At 42.7% G+C, this 21,225-nt stretch overlaps 1 protein-coding gene and 1 long non-coding RNA gene across 6 annotated transcripts in view; one reads left to right on the forward strand and one right to left on the reverse strand.

Annotated features, from left to right (window-relative positions):
• Positions 1 to 15,100, forward strand: part of LOC103062396 (myosin-10-like) — a 58,822-nt gene extending 43,722 nt beyond the window's left edge. For 2 of the 4 annotated variants that reach the window (XM_025169584.2, XM_025169585.2), the window contains 11 exons: positions 562 to 774; positions 2,456 to 2,668; positions 4,527 to 4,688; positions 5,234 to 5,362; positions 5,684 to 5,772; positions 6,527 to 6,650; positions 6,746 to 6,954; positions 7,672 to 7,780; positions 8,369 to 8,541; positions 10,432 to 10,455; positions 13,384 to 15,100. In XM_025169584.2, coding sequence (XP_025025352.1) covers positions 562 to 774; positions 2,456 to 2,668; positions 4,527 to 4,688; positions 5,234 to 5,362; positions 5,684 to 5,772; positions 6,527 to 6,650; positions 6,746 to 6,954; positions 7,672 to 7,780; positions 8,369 to 8,541; positions 10,432 to 10,455; positions 13,384 to 13,573 — 1,635 coding nt within the window. In that variant the 3' untranslated portion in view covers positions 13,574 to 15,100. The remainder of the gene's footprint in view (positions 1 to 561; positions 775 to 2,455; positions 2,669 to 4,526; positions 4,689 to 5,233; positions 5,363 to 5,683; positions 5,773 to 6,526; positions 6,651 to 6,745; positions 6,955 to 7,671; positions 7,781 to 8,368; positions 8,542 to 10,431; positions 10,456 to 13,383) is intronic. The other 2 variants (XM_007432932.4, XM_007432933.4) reach the window with 1 other exon arrangement.
• Positions 5,286 to 21,186, reverse strand: LOC148215702 (uncharacterized). 2 transcript variants are annotated; one of them, XR_015796505.1, is made up of 3 exons: positions 20,810 to 21,186; positions 18,261 to 18,442; positions 5,286 to 5,409 (listed from the first exon to the last, which is right to left on the reverse strand). It is a non-coding gene; the product is annotated as an uncharacterized LOC148215702 (long non-coding RNA). The 2 variants fall into 2 exon arrangements; XR_015796504.1 differs by lacking the exon at positions 5,286 to 5,409 and having other exon boundaries at positions 16,489 to 18,442.
• Positions 21,187 to 21,225: the final 39 nt, after the last annotated feature.

The following is a 21,225-nucleotide window of genomic DNA, read 5'->3' on the forward strand; positions in this document are numbered from 1 at the left end:
AAAAAGACTTGATCTGGAAATTTTGGATTCTCTCTTCCCGTTTCCCCACCCCCACCCCCACCCCTTCACCCAGTCATACACACACACTTCTTTCAAGTATAGGCACCAGGGCTGGTTTACTTTGAGTTTGTTTTGTTTTCCTTTATTTTTCCTTTTTATTAGTACAAACAGCACATCAAAAAATAATGAACATAGTTACAATAGTTACGAGGGGGGAAAAAATAGTAACACAAGAGCAAACACAAGAAGAACAACAATGAAAATGTTTCTGCCCCCCCCCCAGACCATTTGTACAGACTAAGGTAATCATTACTTTATTAATAGAACTAGAAAAAGTGATACCAAATTGGAATGAAATAATTAATTTAAGGATAACATTGACCAAGAGAAAGTTGTGATTTGGTGTCCTAGAGTTTTGCAACAGTTAACCTGGCACCGAAAAGAAAAACAGCATGAATTTCTTGTGTAGCAACAGTTCATGTGTTGGGCGATATGGTTGGTATACATATCGATTATTAGTGAAGAACATATACTACTAAGACATATTTGGGCTTCTGGCAGATGTTGGCTGAGGAGAAGCTGATCTCAGCCCGCCATGCTGAGGAGAGGGACCGCGCAGAAGCTGATGCCCGTGAGAAGGAGACCAAGGTGTTGTCACTGAGCCGTGCCTTGGAAGAGGCACTGGAAATAAGGGAGGAGCTGGAGAGGCAGAACAAGCAGCTGCGAGCAGAAATGGATGACCTGGTCAGCTCCAAGGATGATGTTGGCAAAAATGTAAGTTTATTTATTTATTTAATTAGCCTGTCTGCTGCCTTCATCAGAGAAGCAGTTCTAGGTGGCTTAGAATTAAAACAGCAAGGCCTTGCTGAAAGGGGAAAGATGCTCTCCTTCTCTGAATACGGTTCGGAGAGGGCGGGATAAAGCTGAGAAAATCTAGAGCCTTAATCCAATTAAATATGCTTAATTTTATTTACTTTAACATTGGTATAATTGGTGTTTCTGAGAAAGAGACAAGTTTCTGTTGTTGATGGATGGGGCATGAAGATGTAGCATAATAGACATGGAAGAGGGATTCTCCCAGTACTATATGTCACAGAAGGAGAATGCTGTCAGCCCTATGAGGTAGATCAGACAGGAAACATGACCAGATGAGCTAATTTTACTTTATTGTAATACTACATTAATAGAATCTTGCTAATCTGAAAGTACACCTCTCCCCCCATCTCCTTTACAGCCCAGGAAACTAGGGAGGATGTCTTCTGAGCTTCTTGCCCTGTCCACATTCCTGCTGCAGGCACAGCTGCCTTTTATCTGACCATTCCCTTGGCTGCGTCTCTTTGCCCTGTCTCCCAAGGTCATTCCCACATACCATTGTAAATGCCACTTTTAAGATGCTTCCTCAATTTTTATTGCATTGCATTTCCTTTTAAAAATCTACTTTCCGACTAATCTTTTTTTTTCACTTTTTGAAAAGTTTTACAATGGTTTCATCTTTAAAACATTGCCTTACATTGAATCAGTTTATTGACATATCTAGCTCAGGAAGAGTCTTTCCCAACTGTACCAGGAGATGCTCAAATCTTTTGCATGGCAAGCAATATGCTGCACTGGTAAAATATAAACTGTCCTATACCTGCATCCTCAGAAAGAAGTTCTATGGAATTCATCAGGGTTTACTTTTCAGTAAATATGTGGAGAAATTCCCTTTTAATGTTGCTGCCCCGATAATACCAAAAAAACTAAAATTCCACAATTGGACATTTAAAATTCTCTTGCAATTAAGCTTTAAAAATCTAGTTAGTGCTTATTTTATCTTGATTCCTCATGTATTCTTATCAGGAGATTATTTTTCTTTTAGAAATCTTTATATTTACTAATTCAAGAATGTTGAAGTTTTCAGAGCATCAGGATCTGGGGCTGATGGCATAGGGAATGCACAATTTTTCAAGGTTCTTTTACTCTCCCTACTCACCCCTACAGGTAGTCCTCACCTAATAACCATTCATTTAGTGACCGTTTGAAGTTACAACAGTGCTGAACAAAGGGACTTACAACTGGTTCTCACACTTACAACCATCACAGCGCCCCCATGGTCACGTGATCGCAATCTGAGCACTTGGTAACCAGCTTGCACTTAGAACGGTTGCAGAGTCCCAGGGTCACGTGATCGCCATTTGCGACCTTCCTAGCTGGCTTCTGGCAAGCAAAATCAATGGGGAACTGCATGATTCACTTAACGACCACATGATTTGCTTAATAGCCACAGTGATTCACTTAATGACTGTGCAAAAAAAAAGTCATAAAATCAGGTATGACTTGCTTAACAACCGCCCTGCTTAATAATGAATTTTCCAGTCCCTATTGTGGTCATTAAGCAAGGACTACCTGTATCCCCATTCCCCCTTTCTATAAAAATACATTTTGTTTTCTCTCTCTCACTTCTGCTCGGGATCAGGTGCATGAGCTTGAGCGCTCCAAGCGGGCCTTGGAACAGCAAGTGCAAGAGATGCGAACCCAACTGGAGGAGCTGGAAGATGAGCTGCAGGCTGCAGAGGATGGGAAGCTGCGCTTGGAGGTCAATATGCAAGCTTTGAAGGCACAACACGAGAGGGAGTTGCAGAATCGTGATGATGCCAACGATGACAAGAAGAAACTGCTCAGCAAGCAGGTAGGAAGGAGAGGTGGAGGTGTATGGGCCCAAGCTCCTATCAGTCTTTGCTGAGCTAGATGTGTTCTTAGGTCAAAGGGTGGGGTTGGGAATTGCTTGATGCATTGCTTTCAAAGTCAGTCTCTTTCTGATTTGCTCTAGAGCAGTGTTTCTCAACCTTGGCACCTTTAAGCTGTGTGGACTTCAACTCCCAGAATTCCCCAGCCAGCTTGCTGGGACATTTGCCCTCCTTGATATAATCTCCAACCATTTTCAGAAATAATAAATAATGATTTCTCCAGTCCATCAGCTACTTCATTCAATACCCTAGGATGCAGTTCATCTGGTGCTGGAAACTGAAACTCGCTCAAAGTAAAGAAGTGTTCCCTGATCATGTTTCTGTCAATCTTAGACTCCAATCCTACCCATTCATCCTGCTTTCTACAGTTTCCCAGGGAAGGCTGCCCCAGAATACATCTGCTTTTCCTGTGCTACCTGTTAACATTTTGACATCTTCATTGAGCAGCTGATCTGCTATTTTTTCCCCCTTTTCCTTTCATTTTGAAGATATTTAGAGGACCCCCTTTTGTTATTCTCAGCATCCTTGCTAACTTTAGCTTATCTTGAACTTTTAGCTTCATGACAGGTCTACGGCTCCAGGCTACCTGTATATGTGCTGCCATCATGACCTGGCCCTTTTCCTATCTTTTCTTTGTATCCTTTTTTTTTGTTTTTAGATCTTCACTAAGCTTTTTGTGCAGCTGCATCGGCATCAGCATCTTCTGTGGTCCTCCATTTTTACCTTTGTATTTTTAGGATCTTCTTTTTTAGGATCTCCCACCTGTCCTTTCCCCATAAGCTTCTCCTGCTACCAGATCCCATTTATAACTATTCTGGGGTCATTAATATGTTTTTTTAAAATCTGGATTAATACTTGACCACACTCATTTTTACTTCCCTTAAAATCAAGAACTCCAACATTACATGGTTACTCCCCAAGTTCTTACTCATACTGCATCCTTAACTAAATCTTCTCTATTAGTATCAGTTAAGGATTACTGATCTTCTTATGCCTTTCTTTACCTTTTGAAAAAGAAAGTTGCCAGCAAGATAAGCCAGGAATTTTCTGGAAGGACTGTGTTTTACAGAGTTTGTCTCTCAATAGATGTAGAGACAGTTAAGATCTCCCTGCATGGCTCTTTGAAAGATCTGTCAGTTCAGTTACGTTTATTTGACAGTATTTCTAGCCCACCTCAATTCTGAAGGATTCTTGGAAGATACAACCCATGTCTTTTCCTTGGTTGAGCAAGCAAGAGTGACACCAACTACAGTATAACTTTTATTGTTATTGCCACATATTTTAATGCAGATTCTTTCAACAAGATTCCCAAGTTCATTCATTTGGACTTCTCAGCAGGAATGGATATTTTTAACATACAGTGCACCTCCTTCCTTTCTTTTGTTTCTGTTCTGTTTGAACAAATTGTATCCTCCAGTTGCTATTTTGCACATGGCAATCATGACTAGTAATTTAGTCCTGCCACCCACCCAGCTCCTTGATTGGACAATTTCTGAGAGATATAATCATTCCTGAGAAGAACAGAGGAAGAGGGAAAAACCCACAGTGTATTTTCTGGGAAATACACTGTAGGTTTCTAATGTCCCTTTTAGGTTTGCTTTCATGGCTGTGCTACAGAGATCTTGCTGTTCTGTCAAAGGGTTCCTGTTCCTTCTGAGAAGAATCAAGACCTCTGTGTCTTTTATTCCATTTCCAAGATGCAGCAGGATAGTGGGTTTTCAGAGCATGGCGTAACTTGGACTGCAGATCAGAGCTGCAGCTTTCTGCTGATGGTTTCTCCCTGCTGCTGTGCATCTCCAGGTGCGAGAGTTGGAGGCGGAACTGGATGCTGAGAGGAAGCAAAGAGCCCAAGCACTTGCAGCCCGGAAGAAGTTGGAGCTGGATCTTCAGGAAGCACAAGCACAATTGGATGCTACTAGCAAGGGAAGGGATGAAGCCTTGAAGCAGCTGCGCAAGTTGCAGGTATCTTTCAGTGTCAATGTAGGGAACTAGGGAGATAGAGCCTAGGGTTTTTTAAATGGCTATTTTATACTGTGTTTAACTTTCATTGCATAAGAAGTTGCATTTCTGTTCCAAAGAGCTTCCATGGAAAAGTTGGCATAGGCGACTTTGGAATAGGTGATGCAAAAAGGGGAAGAATAAACAGGTAGTCCTTGTTTAGCAACCACAATTGGGATCAGCAACTCGGTCATTAAGCAAAGCAGTTGCTAAGTGAAACTGCAACTGTGCTTATGATTTTACTTCAGCTTTCCTTTGCTTTACAGACCTGTGAAGGTCATAAATGTGAGGATTGGTCATAAAGTTACTTTTTCATCACCATCGTAATTGCAAATGGTAGCTAAATGCGGCAGTTGCTAAACAAGGACCACCTGAACCATTATTTTAGTTATTTATACATAAGCTTAGATTCAACAGGGTATCCGTCAGTGTTGTACTTACCTTTTGGCTTAAGATGTAGCCCCCAAACTGATGACATAACCTTGTGCTACTTTCATTTTTAATTCCAGGCCCAGATGAAGGAACTCTGGCGAGAAGTTGAGGAAGCCCGGGCAGCTCGCGAAGAGATCTTTATTCAGTCTCGTGAGAGTGAGAAGAAGCTGAAAAATCTGGAGGCAGAGCTGCTGCAGCTTCAGGAGGTGAGCAGGAGGCTCTGCAGACCATGGGGTTGAACAGGAATATAAGTCTAGGAGAGATGCGCACAGGGAAAAGAGCATGTACAGACACGCACAACATATATACTAATCCAGTCTGAGTCTCCAAAAGACATCTGTTAACAAAGTAGGATCTCTTAGCTTCTGGTAAGTGTAAGATGGGAATCCCTGCTTTGTTGGTGGGAGGGTTCTAAATCAGGAGGTAGTGGGAAATATATTGACTGGTCACGGATTCTTCCAAGAGGTTATATCCCATTCTCATCCGCGTCAGTCTATCTTTTGCTCCATGTTTTCCATCGCTTATAGGAACTAGCGGCATCTGAGCGAGCCAAGAGGCAGGCCCAGCAGGAGCGGGATGACCTGGCAGATGAGCTGGCCAATGGAAACAGTGGCAAGTGAGTGCCCGGGCACCTTCCTCCCTTACGCCCACCTTCTGAGCCCAGTTTCCACCCTTCTGCCTTTTGCTTGGAATGGATTGTTCATAATTCACCTGGCCCTGGATGGATGAATAGCCTCTACACTGGTGTTTAATTCTACAACTGCCATAATTTGTTACTGATTTTTACAGCGAATCCATGCATTATTACTGACAGCCTGTTGTGTTTGCATCCATTTTTGTGACTGCTTTTCAGAATGGTAGAATGCAGTCTTCAGTACCAGGGTCAGTCTGTGCTGGGGAGGCTAGCCAAATGCTACTTGGGTTTTGCATCCCTCTAATTCTGAAGCTTCTTCTCGAGAAAGGGCATTATTCCTGATTATATTATAAATAAGATGATAACCCTTTTCCACAAAGAAATTTGCTGGTGGAACAACAACTAAGAGCTTGTTATGATGCTGCTATACTGAACAGGAGACAATTAGAGGGTAAAACCAATATTGAAAGGGATCTTTGCTAAAGGAGGTCATTTGAAATGAAGGGTTTTAGCCATTAGATGGCCATTTTGTCTGACACAGAACCATGGTTGGTTCCTCTCTTTTAAGGTTGCAGCCATGGTATTGCAGAAAAGCAATGACTCAGTGGTACTAAGGAATAATGGTGTAGAACAGCCTCAAATGCTCTTCTTGAGGATATCCTCTTAGTTTCCTGCCAGGCACAAAGCCCTAATTATTCATTGTCTTTCCCCATCACTCTTTCAATCTCCACTTCAGGTCAGCTCTTCTAGATGAAAAACGCCACTTGGAGGCAAGAATTGCACAGCTGGAGGAGGAACTGGATGAAGAGCAAAGCAACATGGAACTCATGAATGACCGCTACCGTAAACTCAGCATGCAGGTAAGATTGCTATTTCTAAGCCCCTGGCCCCCAGTTGAATCCAGACTGTGCTGGAACCTCCTTCTGATTTCTCTCTCATTCTGTCCTCTGTGCAGGTAGAAACGATCACCACCGAATTGGCAGGGGAGCGCAGCTTCTCTCAGAAGGCTGAGAATGCTCGGCAACAACTGGAGCGCCAGAACAAAGACCTGAGGGCCAAGTTGGGTGAGATGGACTCATCTGTGAAGTCCAAATACAAGATGGCAATTGCAACTCTGGAGTCCAAGCTGGCCCAGCTGGAGGAACAGTTGGAGCAGGAGTCCAGGTAATGCAGTGACACCAAGGCTGTCTTGCATGTGCATTCTGGGCTCTGAAGATGGCTTGGCAGAATGGCTAGAATGCAATGAGAATAAGGTCTTACATCTCAGGTGGTGGCATCTGGCCATCACCTTTTGATGGCCAGATGCCACCCTGAGTGTTGTTGTGGGGGGGTGGAAATCCAGGGGCTACTTTGGATGAGCTGTTGATTCAGAGTAGGTGGAGCCATGTTTTGCAAATGGCCAGGACTGTGGCTTTCTATTTTCTTCCTCAGTTTGTGGGAGGGAGTGTTAATTTTTAAAAATATTGTTAAGCCTATTTTAGGGCTCACACTACCATTATCATGTGTTTCTGCCTCATGGTGGCAAACAGGAAGACCTTAGAAGGAAAACAGGGATCCAGAGACCACAAGCTATCCACTCATGCTGTATGTTTTCATTGTATGGTAAAGAATAGCACATATGTGTGTATTCGGTCCTCCTACTATGTTGTAGGGGATAAGGTGGAGCAAGGAACCATAGAAATACTCTTGTTGGGGCTGGGAGGACCCGGAGGATTAAGAGTTTGTTGGTTGTATTCATACTGTGGAGTAAGCCCACTGAATTCAGTGGAACAGTAAACTAGTCATAACCTTCTTAAATCCATTTGATTTCAATGGCTCTGCTCTAATATGAATGACTCCTTGTGGATTTATCTGTTTCTCCTTAAATTTCCTATTTCATAGAGAGAGGATGCTGTCAGGAAAACTTGTGAGGAGAGCAGAGAAGAAACTCAAGGAAGTGATCCTGCAGGTTGACGAAGAGAGGAGAAATGCTGATCAGTATAAAGATCAGGTACATTGTAGATGTGCTAACCCAATGTGTTTCAAACTTGGGAACTTTAAGATGTGTGGACTTCAACTCCCAGAATTCCCCAGCCAGCCTTGCTCAATTCTGGGAGTTGAAGTCCACACATCTTAAAGTTACCAAGTTTGAAAAACACTGGGCTAACCTATCCTTATTTTTTCATCCTGGACAGTAGTTTCAGGGTTCAGCTATTGGAAATGGTGAAAGAGTAAAAAGGGAAAACTTGCTTTTGAAGAGTGGCACACAAATGTCTGTTTTCCTGGTTTTTTTCCCAATGGCTTATTTTCAGATATATTATATATTTTCCCTTTGTTTTGCATGTTTTAAGCAAAAAAAAGATAACCGAAGCTATGCCATAAAGAAACCTAAAACTGTATATGTAGAACAAATCTTGCTAAGAAGTATTTAAAACAACTCACCAGATTCTTTTTTCGGAATCTTTTTCACTTTTATAACTTTTGATACAAACATGGTGAGGCCTCAGTAAACCAGGTGAACTTACAGAGAGTTACACTGAAAGTTTTTTCATCTCAGGAGCAAAGATTTAGGCTTTGCTTCTCTGGCTGTTTTCGGCAGGTTGAAAAAGGCCACCTGCGGCTGAAGCAGCTGAAGCGTCAGCTGGAGGAGGCGGAAGAGGAGGCCTCGCGGGCCAATGCCAGCCGTCGCCGCATGCAGCGTGAACTTGAGGATATCACTGAATCAGCGGAATCCATGAATCGCGAGGTCACCACCCTGCGGAATCGCCTCAGGTGAATAGCGTTGTGTGGTCAGGGCTCAGCAGTACAGGTAGTTCTCACTTAACAACAGCAATTGGGACTGGAATTTCCGTTGCTAAGCAATACAGTTGTAAAGTGTGATATCATGTGACCGCACCGCTTAGCAATGGAAATTCTGGCACTTCTGGTTGCTGTCATTAAGTGAATCAGCATGGGTCATTAAGCTGGGACATCATGTGGTCACCATTTGCAACCTCCTGCCGGCTTCCCCATTGACTTTGCTTGTAGAAAGCCAGCAAACAAGGTTGCAAATGGCGATCACCTGACCGTGGGGTTGCTGAGACTGACAGAAGTACAAGGACTGGTCGTAACTACCATTCGTTCAGCATCATCATAAGTTCAAATGGTCACTGAACGAGTGGTCATTAAGTGAGGACCACTTGTAGTTGCATTAAAACAGTATGCTTCTCTATAATTTTAGCCCAAACCAGGTTAGGAAAGATTGTCCTGCTAATCTCTCTCCATGTGTCTTCCTATTCTGACATGCCCGTGGATACTGTACATTTTTGTCCCTGTCCTTCCTTTTTATTTATTTATTTATTTATTTTTCAAATTTTTATGCTGTGTTCATATTTCTGCCATCCCTTGAGGGAACTGAAGTCTACTTGTAAATATGCTCCAGCAAGGATAGACAACGTGGTCCCTCCAGATGTTTTGGATTACAAGATCCCACACCATTAGGCAACTCCAAACCATCTGGAGGGCTACAGAATATTAATTCAGTGCCAGAAGGAGAGAGAGAATGAATAGGAAATCCTTGGAGCTGAAGTTTACATCTGGAAGTTGCCCACATAGGCAAACGCTAGTTCAACACATAGCCTTAGAACATCTGGTAAAAAATGAAGAGCTGTAACCAGTCATAATTGCAGATGCAGTGTGACATTTTAATAGGAGAAAAAGCAAGAGCAGAACAGTTTGAGATCAGCAGTGCCACCAGATAGTGGAACAGTTTGGGTGTAGTTCTTATTTTCTATGTTTACAACAGGAGCTGATAGTTTTTTATTATATTTTTGCTGGGTCTGGCTATCTGGAGGAGTTCCACAAACCATGTGGGATATATAGAACATTCACAACAGCTTTCCTCAACCTGTGGCTCTCCAGAAATGCTGGAGCTCAGCTCCCATAAATCCTTCCCATCTAGAATCTTAGTTTTCCCTAAGATTTCTACTGAGAATGTAAGATCTAAAAGGTTTTCTGTTTCACTTATCCCACGGAAGGGACATCAGCAGTCATATTCTCATTCTTAGGGAGCCTGAAATACATTTTGATGTGACAGTAGTTTTATAAGGAACATTGGTATGCTGCTGTTTCTCCAAGGAGTTCATAAAACCCTGTGAGATTGGCCAAACTGAAAGATAGTGACTGGATTAAGGTCAGTCACTGAGATGTGTGCTCAACCACGTTTGATTTGAACTTAAACCTCTCTGGTTCAAATTCAGCCCTCTATATTGACAACATTATGCTGGAAGTGCTGGAGGTGTAAAGCAGAGAAGAGTGTTCCTTCTCCAAAGATGACGCAATGTAATTCCCCCGACTGCAGCCGTTTTTTAAATCTGGTGCTATGGTGATTCTGCACACCGTCTAATATTTCCCCTTAAGTGAGAGGCTCACTCTGTAACCACTTAAGTCCTCACCCCACCCCAGCTTAAAATGAGTCCTTCTGTTTCCAGACCGTTCTTTATCTAAAGCAATGGTTCTTCTGCTCAAGAACCTGAATTACCTACATGGCTCCTGTCTTGTTTACTTTCTGATACTTCTGCTCCTCTTTCAGTGTGGCATTCTTCCCAGATCACGTGTTCATGTTTGCGTCTTTCCTTTTTTTTCCTTTCTCTCTTCCATTTCATCTTTTTCTCGAACCAACAGCAAGTTAGAGCGACGCCAACGAAAGTATGTTCTCACTCTCCCTTCCCCCCTTTCTGCATGCATGTGTTGTGCAGTTTTGAGGTGGGATTGTGTATGCGTGGGTGTGCATTTGCAGCACAGAAACTCTCAGCTTCACTGTTCCCAGTTAGAGTTAAAACAGACTTGACAGCAGAGATCCACGATTTGGCGGCCTCCTGTTCTTATATTTTAGTACAAAACGTAGCTGTAGAATCCCCAATTTATGACTGGAGGAAGGGGTGCTTAATTCTTTCCCTCATCCAAGAAAAATGTCTAATTTTATTTTACAGGTTATTTGTGTAGCTACACTAATCTGGTTTTCTCAGGCTGTGAGTGTACAGTCTGAGGAGAGAAAAGATCCTTTTTCAGCTGAAGAGGTCAGGAATTGAATGTGGAACTTTCCATGTACAAAGTCTGGGCTATACCACTGTGCTGCAGTCCATCATGTTTGCATACACACATACACACACACACAGATTCACAAACATTATTATACTGCAAGCCTGGAAGATCAAGTGGCTTCCATATGACATTTCCAGTATTTCCCAACCTCCCCCTTAATTTGTTTAATTTGCTTTCTTGCCCACTCTTCAAGGAGTTGAGGAGGTAATACAGAGTTCTTGTATTTGTCTCACCTGCTTTAGCTTCTCCACCACCTGCGAAGAGGGCTACGTCTTCATGGCTGGGCGGAGATTTGAATCCAGGTCTTTGGGGTTCCCCTCTGACGAGCTGTAACTAGGCCCCCCTGGTTCCCCCAACGCTAATAGCAGCTGGGAGACAATTTGGAACTGGGCAATGGCACAGGGACTAAGATTTAAGCACTTCCTCCTCCAGCCCTGCTGTACCGATCAATTCGATGTGTGGGCTCTTTCCCTGCTTTCCAGGGCATCCCCTCTGTTTTTTGCCAGGTCTGGAGTACCTATAGTCAATGTCTGTTTTGGCCCTCGGCAAAAAGAGCTGGAGCGCTTGCTTGATGTGTCTGGCAACTTTGATTCCCTCCCCAAGGGAATGCTTGTACTATAGCGGGAGGGGGCAGAGAGAGCTTGCTATCCATGTGAGCTTCTAGCCGTGTCTAGCTAACCCAGCAAAGTGTGTGTTGGGGGGGGATACAAAAATGCTGAGTAGGCTTGTGTGAGCTATTCTGTGTGCCTTCTCTCTAGTAACAAGGGCCCTTGTGATTTCGGTAAGTGTTGCTTCCTTTGAAGAGCTTCTGGGGATTTCAGACCCAGCCAAGGGTGTAGAGCAAAGGTGTTCTACAGGCAAAGGCGTTTTTCCCCCTTCCCAGAGAATAATGCTTCTCTTCTGGCTTCGCTGCTACCTACCAATAGCCCTGTCGTCACACTCTTTTCCAAATTGAAAAAGAACAGAAAGCACCAGCAGATGGAGGGTTCGGGTTCAAAATGCATGGAGATAGGTGGGAAAGAATGAGATGGTGGGCTGCCGGTGGCAGTGATATTCTTGGCACCAACTATCATGGTGAACACATTTAAACTTGTATGCATCGCTTGAAAACTTGGATTGGGGGGTTTCACTGCATGTACATAACTTGTATTTTAATAACATTTTTCTTCAATACTGGCATTATCCTAAAATGCATATTATAAAAAACAAAAGCTAGAGGCTTATTAGTGAGTTTCCAACTAAATCAAGTGCAGGGTTAAGTCTCTAAGTTGAGATACTGTAACTTAATTTTAAAAAAAGGCCAGAGAAAAATGTTTCTACACCCAGGTGGAATAGCTATCCTTTGCCCTCCTAGTTTTAAAAATACACAGAACATGTTATCCTCTGTTATATTCTGATGTATTCATATATTCTCTTTTTTCCCCACAGCTGATTTGGGTTTTTTTGGGGGGGGGAATACCTAAATGTAATAACAGTACTAGCCCATTTAGCAGAGACTGACAAGGAGTGCTTACATATTTTTTGGGTTACTGAGCCTTTCATTAGAGGCTTCTTTCTTGAAGGCTCTTAATTGCATAACATTCAACCTGGCACAACATTAGTAATTAATTACCCCTTAGCATTAATCATCCCTCTTATGGAGGATAAAGCGATTGATTAGTGGTTTCCTCTTTTTTTCTTATGGAATAGCATAATTTCACATTTAAAAAAACGAAACAAACGAAACTAGTTATTACATAGACACACACATACACACACCCTGTGAACCGATGAAAAACTTTACCATGTACTGTTGTGTTGAACAGAAAGCAGTCAGAGGCAAAGGGTGCAGAGAGTTCTTAATTAATTAAAGTTCTGAGTGCCTGTGCTAAACAGGAGGGACCTCTGAGGGTCTTGCCTATGGAGACAGCTAAGTGTTATAATGTTAGATTGTGCCGTGCAAACAGTGCTGCAGAAATGCTGAATGTGGAAGCTATCAGAAACAGAAGGCCAGGCATCTCTGGATCCCACCAAGAAGCTGGATGGGAGAATAACATGAGTGGAACAAGCAGGCAGATAGAGACCGACATTGCCCTGAACCTTCAGGACTGAATGAGACTGACCTGGCCATGGTGCTCCCTGAATGCAGATGGCAGTGGCATTGCGCTATGCTCCGCACCTCTCTGGTGCGTGCCCTGCTTTGCTTGGCATTAGCAGCCTGACAGGCCGTGGCTTTAAACTGAATAACTGGAGCTGCAGGAAGAATTTGTACAGATTTGGGCAAACCCTGTAGGGGAAATGCTTCTAGCTTCTTCGAACTTGGCAAAAGCAAAATACAAAACCCAGAACCACCCAAAAAGTGTTGGGTGTTCACTTATGAGCCACTCTTTGCCTTTTCTAGCCCTGGCTTAGCTAATGGAGCGAATCCTATATGGGGGGGGGCGGTCTTTGTGTTATAGGGTGGGCGAGTCCAGCTTATAGGCAGGATGCTAGCTCAGGTTGAGTGCTGTAATATAATGGCAGCCTCTCTCTTCTCTGCTATCCCGTTCACAGACGCACACCTCTGAGCTTCACCACCCGCACTGTGCGGCAGGTTTTCCGTCTTGACGGTGTCTCAGATGAGGAGACGGAGGACCCAGAGAGCGACTCCCCATCTACAAACCACCAGCCTTCTCAGCCCCTGGCACCCTCCCAAGGCCAGTCACCAGTACCTGCTGCTGAAGAGCCAGCCCAGACTCAATAAGTGGGAAGAGTCAGGCTCCAGTTGGATGGGGTGGATTTGGGGTGGGAGAGGATAGGAACCCTAGCCTTGCACAATATCTGACACCTATAAAGGAAAAGAAAAAAAAACACTCCCCCCTCCCTTCTTCCCACTTGCAATCTTGGATCTCCCAGCAATCTCTTTGTATCCAGCTGCACTTTAATATCAGTCACCCCTGAGGGGTGGAAAATAGGGGGAGAAGGAAAATGTGGGGTCTGGATTTTCACTCTATTCTTCTTAATTGAAACATCCCAACTCGAATAGCCATTGTTTTCTCTTGCACCTTTATTCCCCAACCATTTTCTTATTCTTTCCCCAACTCTAGTCTGAACATGCAAAAGATTCCTAGCCCGTGGTCAGAAAGGAAATTGGGCAGCCAGGTGGTTCACGGACACAACGTAGGGTGGAAATGAATGGCCCTCTCCCGCTGTGCTGTGGCTTCTTGGGTAAAGTTGCTGGTGCTGAGATGCATCCAGCTTTTCCCCAGAGACCCCCTATGTACCACTGAGAGGCAGCTATGCCTGGGTTGCCTTCTGCTCCCCTGACCCCAAACCTCTCTGCTTCATCTCAGTCCTAGTTTTGTGCTCCCTGCTCCTGGGGACAGGGTGAGCTGCAGAGGCTTCTCAGGTTCCTTCACATGGAGGATGTCCAGAATTGATCATCTCTACTTCTTCCAGCAGACTTGGCTTGCTGGAGTTATTTTCAATCTCCATTTGCTGCTAGAACCTGCCCAAGTCTGGACTAACAGGAGTAAATGAACTGGAAACCATTCATCTCAGCTTGCCTTCTCTGTTCTGATTGGGGACTTGGGTGCCATCTTCTCTGCATATCATGGCCAGCAGCCAAAGAGCACTTTGATCTCTCACCTCCTCATCCTTTACCCCCAATATTGCTGAAACTGCTATGGTGGTGATGGGTGATTTAAAAAAAAAAAAACTATGACAAGAAAGTTAGGATTTGCAAACCCTGTAATAACCAGGACAAGCCCAAAATTGCCTATCCTTATTCAACCTGAAGACTGCCCATTGTGTTTGGGGGGGGGGGGGAGTCAGGTTGGAGAAGGCTCTTCTTACTTATTTCATCTTGTTTAATTGCACATATGCAGAACTTTATATGCAACCAATGTTGAATTTGGGTTCTGAACATAAGCATCCAGTAGAAGCTGCAGCAACATCAAAGTGACATGCATAACATCCCCTGTTCTTCCTTGTAGACATCCATGGTTCTGAAGTGTCTGTCCTTGCAATAATTGCTTTCCCCCTCAAAAAGAGAGAGAACAAGTATCTAACCAAGTAGAGATATACCTTAAAAAGAGTCCATGTTGTGCCTCCATTTCTTTCTTCTGATCTTCAGATGCTGTTGCTTCTGTCCCTTGAAACTACTTGTCCCTTGTGTTACAATCATCTGCTTTCACACCTGAAGCTATTTCTGCTACCTACACAGCTCCTTATCAAAATAGACATCCAAATTCTCCACCACCACCCCACCCAAATTCAAACATTAGGCTTTACAGTAAGACAGATGGAGTTAAACATTGTATAATTATAATCCAGCAGGGTGTTCCTGCATAATAGAGCTGAGATTGGGACCTGATTTACCGAAACAGATTCTTTGCTTGCAATAAAGTCTGATCAATACTTGGGTTCACTTATTTTAGGAATAACAAGTTTGTCTCTCTATAGACAGTGCTGTTTCACACCTTGAGTTGTCTCCACACATAGATAGCCAGCATGTGGGGAAAAACATGATATTTGTGAAAACTGCATGATTAGCCTCTCTTGCAATCCATCTTTGGAAGCAACTGCTGCTTCCATCTAAACAGTGTCTGTTGTATGAAGCAGCCCTTGTCATAAGATGTGAAAGGAAAGCAAACCAAGAGCCCTCTAGTTTTGCTCATTGCAGCTTTTAATTCCTTGGCAGCGGTGCACAATCCGTGCCATGCTCATTGCACACCCCTTTATTTATTGGACAAGACTACAGTTGATTGTTACTTGGTGCGCCCCTGGTTTGAAACATTGCAGTCCAATCCTATGCATGTTTACTCAGAAGCAAGACTCTGTGTTAGAAGGGGCTTACTCCAAGGTAAGTGTATAAAATACCAGTTGCAAACCTAATAATAGCCAGCACTTACCTAGCACTTTAGTGTGTTCAAAGTACAGGTAGTCCCTGGGTTAAGAGCGCCCAGTTTAAGGACAGCCCATAGTTAAGAACAGAGCCTATTGTAGCAAAATTCGAATTAAATACACAATGATTCGAGTTAAATACACAAGGGTTTGAGTTCATTACACAATACTACTTACACAGTATTATACAATAGTACTGTTCCAGTTTACATACAAATTCCAGGCCTTGGGAACGGAACTTGTTCTTAAACTGGGAACTACCTGTATTTCACATGTACAACTTGGTATAAAGGTTGGATTTAACCTATTACGTGCACCTTTTATAAAGTAGCAGCAAATGGGTAGCAAGGCAAAAACTAAATAGAAACCCAGCCTAATTCTGCACTTAAGAATTCACTACTAAGGGTTTGCAAATCTTAGCTTGGACTCATAGTAACACATCCAGAGGTATGTGCTTCTCTGGGACTAGGAATTGGCTCTGGAGGTGGGCCTGCCTTCTATATATATATATATTTATATATATTTTTGGCATGGTAGTTTCTTGTCTTAATTTGTTTTAATTCTGTCTTATTATTTTATTTGTTTCTAGCAAAAGTTTTTTTTCCCCTTCTGAACAATATTGTTTTACTTCAAACCCAGTGGGTTTGCATTTTTTAAAATATTTTTGTCTCCCCTTCTCTCTTTTCTTTGCTGTTTGGATCTGTTTGGAATTTTCCTATCCTGATGTAAAGGGCCATAGCAAATACCCTGCTCCTTTTTGTTTTGTTTTGTTAAAAAAGAAAAAAAAAGTACTTTCTAAGAAAAAGTATGACTTCTATTAAAAGCTCATCTCAGATAACCAGGCTTCTGTATGCACATTTATTTGGGTTCTGATTTTATTTTTAATCTTGTTGCAATGTTTGGTTTATTGTGGAAGATTTCATACACAGTGATGGAATTACAGAAATTTCTCTTGAAAAATCTGTTAGCTATTCCTCTGGAGCCAGGGCTATCCAATGACCTGGGATAGACATGACTGTGTCCCTATTTCAGTTTAGTCAAACTGGGATTATAGCTCCCAAAATTTCTAACTCACCTGGCTTGGAGTATTCTGAGTGGGGAGGCAGTGTTAATTATTTGAACTACTCTTTCTTTATTTCCTTGCTTTTGGAATATATGGAGTTTCTTCTTACCAGATCACTGGTCTGCATTTAGTTAAACCTCACCTTCAAAAATTGGGACTGTGTCCAGTTCTGGGTATAATATTTTAAAGATTATTCAGATGGATTGTTCCAGGTAAAAAGAATGATCAGTGATCCACAGGAATAATCAGTGGACTGGAAACTAGAAGAGGAACTTAACTCCCTTTTGCTGGAAGTGTTCAAGCAGAAATTGGATAATCCCCCAAATCACAGATTCTCTATTTGGATTCTTGCCCTGAGGACACCTTTCTGCTTGGTGATCAGACATAGGCTGGGTTTGTATCAAGCCATTATGTGGTTGCTTGGTCTTGGCTTGTGTGAACCTGGCAGAATGGTTTATGAACCATAAGTTATTTGACATATTGTGAATCTTGTTAGTTGTCCTTTGCTCAGTGGACAATAAGCACAATGTGCTTATAATAACCAATAATTCATGTAACCCAATCCAACCAGCTGCAACCCTCCATAGCCTTAGACTGAGAGAACCCTTCACACTGCTTTCCACCTGATCATTTACATTAGAGGAGCCAAGAACTGAGCCCAAGACTCTACTTTTTGATAAATACATCACCTTCATGGAAGGTTCTGGTCTTTGATCATTGAAAACTGCTGGGACAGGATTGGGGCTAGATCCCAAGGGTCTACTAAACAAGAGGACCCCCAATATGGTCTGGGAAGATCTGGAGGACACAAATTGGCAAGAGGCTGCACTGTAAGTCTTTTCCTTAGCCAGGAAACTATTGGCATTATAGTCCATGGAAGGCCAAGTGCAAAAGTGCACGTGCTGCAGCCATCAAAGCTCTTCTGAGAGTTATTTCCCAATTGTAATATTTTTTTATTATCAAAGCCACACAACTCCATAGAAACTTTTTAATGTGGCAGAAGGGGGAATGCTGAATTTGCGAGGAGTAATCATTGCCACCATAATTAGATGCTAATGAAATCAATTTAGCTATTCACAAAATCAGACCAGCCATTCATGAAAGGACGAGCCTTGCTAGCTCAAACAAAAGGATTAAGTTTGTATTTATTAATCAGATATACAACCAGATTTTTGTACAGATGCTCAGGGACAATGGTACAAGATGAAGGCAATAAAGCTTTCTCTTAGTGGACTTCCCATTCTGGATAAGGCAAAAATAGATTGGTACCAAAGGGCCTGTGGTGCAACTATATTTAGCATCCTTGTATTTATTACTTAGAACAGGGGTCCTCAAACTTTTTAAACGGGGCCAGTTCACGGTCCCTCAGAATGTTGGGGGGCCAGACTATAATTTGAAAAAAACATGAACGAATTCCTATGCACACAGAGGATCCCTCCCGCAGAGTATGAGGAGAAGAGGAGAGCCGCCGGACTCAGCATACCTGTCACGTAGAATAGTCCGGCTCTGCGATCTCCCTCCTCGTGCATCGCCTGCAGCTCCCGACACAGCCCCGACACTTCTGCTTCTGACAGATAGCAGTGGCGGCCAATCAGGCGGGTGGGCTGGATAAATGACGCTGGCGGGCCGTATCTGGCCTGCGGGCCGTACTTTGAGAACCCCTGACTTAGAATATAGTGTATGTTAGTAGAGATCTTACTAATTCACATTCAAAAGATGACTTATTTTCACAAAAGGTTTCATGATGCTTAGCGCTTTAGTAAAGCATTTTTGCTACCATCCCTTGTTGCCTCCACCCCATTTCTGAAACTGCTCAGAGGACAATGGGTACTTATGACATTTGACTAAGAGGTTACAAAACCAACATAAGAATCTGTTCTTAATCCATCAGCCCATTGGACCCATTCTGGAGTGGTGTGCCAATGCACATTGCTGATCTTTGAAAACTGTTGGATTTACTGTAGGTATGTTTTGCACGATGGTTTGGTTTACACTAGAGAAGGCACACTATTAGATAAAATGCTGAACTAAAATCAAATACAAACACACAACCTACACTCTAAGGTATTGTCTTAGTTTAGATGCTGCAGGATACCTTAAAACAATTAATGTATACAAGGTAAACGGTCAGTAACAAGGTTATTCTATGCAGATGCACTGAAGAGAAGTGATGCAGGTGACCCGAACAACATTCTATTCCTGGATTTAAAAAAAAACACCTTTCATAAATTTCCTTTAGAAAGCCTATTGAATGAACATACTGGTTATGGAGTAAAAGGATTTGTCCTTTTATGGCACGGGACCAGTAAATAGTAGAACTAAATGGACAATTTTCTCAGTGGAGGGCCTGATGCTTTTTAACTGAGACATAAATTATGTTGACAAGGGTAAACAGTGAGCTGGCCAAGTTTGTGGATGATACTAAATTATTCAGGGTGGTAAAAACTAGAAGTGATTGTGAAGAGCTCCAGAAAGATCTCTTTAAACTGGGAGAATTATCAAAGGGCAAAAGCAGTTCAGTTTAAGTAAGTGTAAAGTGAGGCATGTTATTGGAACAACCTCCCCTACCTGCACATTCATAATGATGGGGATGGTCAGAAAAAAGATATTGGGGTCATAATGAATAACTCAGTGATGATGTCAGCTCAGTGTGTAGCAGCTGTGAAAAATGCAAATTCCATGCTAGAAATCATTAGGAAAGAGACTGAAAATAAAATTGCAAAAATTGTAAAGCCCTTATTGCAAATCTACTGTATGTCCATATCTGGATAAGTGTTCTGATCTCCACCTCTGAAAAGGAATATACAGCAGAAAAAAAAAAAAGTACAAAGAGGCTAGAATATCTGGAAAGAGGACAACCAGCATCAAGGTGGATGGACGTAAGTACAGTGGCAATGGGTGCACCATCGGAAGGCAAGGTTGGGGACAGATCCTCTTGGAGAAAACCTATCTATGTGGTCTCTAAGACTCAACATTGACTTGATGGCATATAATCATCGTCAGAACAACTGGGACTCCTTAGCTTAGAAAAAAGGCAACTGAAAGACACAAAGTATACAAAATCATGCCTGGCATGGAGAAAGTGGACAGGGGAAATTTTTAACCCAATGAAGCTAACTGGGAGATTTAGAAAATACAAAAGGAACTACTTCACATAGTGCATAATCAATGTATAAGTTAACTGGGATGACTCATAAAAGAGAACTGCATGGCTTCAAATGCCAGCTGTAGAAGAGCTTGAGAGAGGTGCTTGAATGAGGCACCTGGTTGCCCTTTGTAGGAAACAAAATGCTGGTCTAAATGGACCTTAGCCTGATCCAGCAAAGCTGTATTAATGTTCTTAAGAACTCCAGCCAGTGTGATTTTTGTCATTTAGATTTGACCCATTATGCATTACTGCTATGTTTATACATAAATATTTAGTCTCTTCATTTTACTGATTGAGCACTCTTTCAAAGTCATGGACAAATAAGGGATAGGAAACTAGTAACCAGCTTCATTTGAGGACAATCTTCAGATATATTGGACTAAGCTTATTTATTTACTTATATCCTGGATTTAGTTCAGGACCTTAAGGGGGGTGTACAGATCTCCCACAAGCATGACCCAGGAACCCTGGAGGGAATGTTGAAGTGCATCTGGAGGGCACCAAGCTGGGGAAGACGGAAGTCACACGGACTTGCTTGTATTCTAGTCCAGGGTTCCTCAACCTCAGCAACTTTAAGATGGGTGGACTTCAACTCCCAGAATTCCCCAGGCTGGGGAATTCTGGGAGTTGAAGTCCACCCATCTTAAAGTTGCTGAGGTTGAGGAATCCTCTTCTAGTCCAAAGTCTGGGATGAGGAAGTTTGGGCAAGGTGCTCCCTATCGCTTATCTCTTCTTTAGTATACCAACCATGCCCTCACTATAACTACCTTCTTGCTTTCCTCTGCTGGGTCCAATCCGCAAGGGAGGTGAAGATGATTGCTTTGGCACTGTTTGCCCAGAGCACATGAAAAGAAGGCAGCAATTTGGATGATCGAAAATACTACCTGGTATGTGATTCCACACAATCTGTGGATATGCGCTCACCGGGAGTGGGTTTCCACTCAGAAGCTGAGTTCAATACGGCTTATTCCCAGGCAAACGGTGCCAGAAAAGAATGCCAACTCCAACAGTTCACCTCAAGCGAAGTTTTAAGTACGATCTTCTTTCCAGAATCTAGGACACAATCAACAGTTCCCGCATCTCAAAGGCAGCACGTGGAGAACGTCTAAAATTAATCAGAGCCAGCCTGGGGCATTCTATAATATGTATACGAACACATATCCGTGTACTGTACTGTAGATTCCTCCAGGTGCGTCCCCCTCCCGCCAATCAGCTCAGTCCGAAAACGACACTTCCTCCTGACATCCTGGTAACAGGACATTAGAACGTGGCGTCGCCTTTCGGCTGCGCATGGAACCCC

This window comes from Python bivittatus, unplaced genomic scaffold (assembly GCF_059951505.1).
Source record: "Python bivittatus isolate LINGU-HERP-01145 unplaced genomic scaffold, Pbiv_v1 ctg000440_np1212, whole genome shotgun sequence".
Classification (NCBI taxonomy): Eukaryota; Metazoa; Chordata; class Lepidosauria; order Squamata; family Pythonidae; genus Python; species Python bivittatus.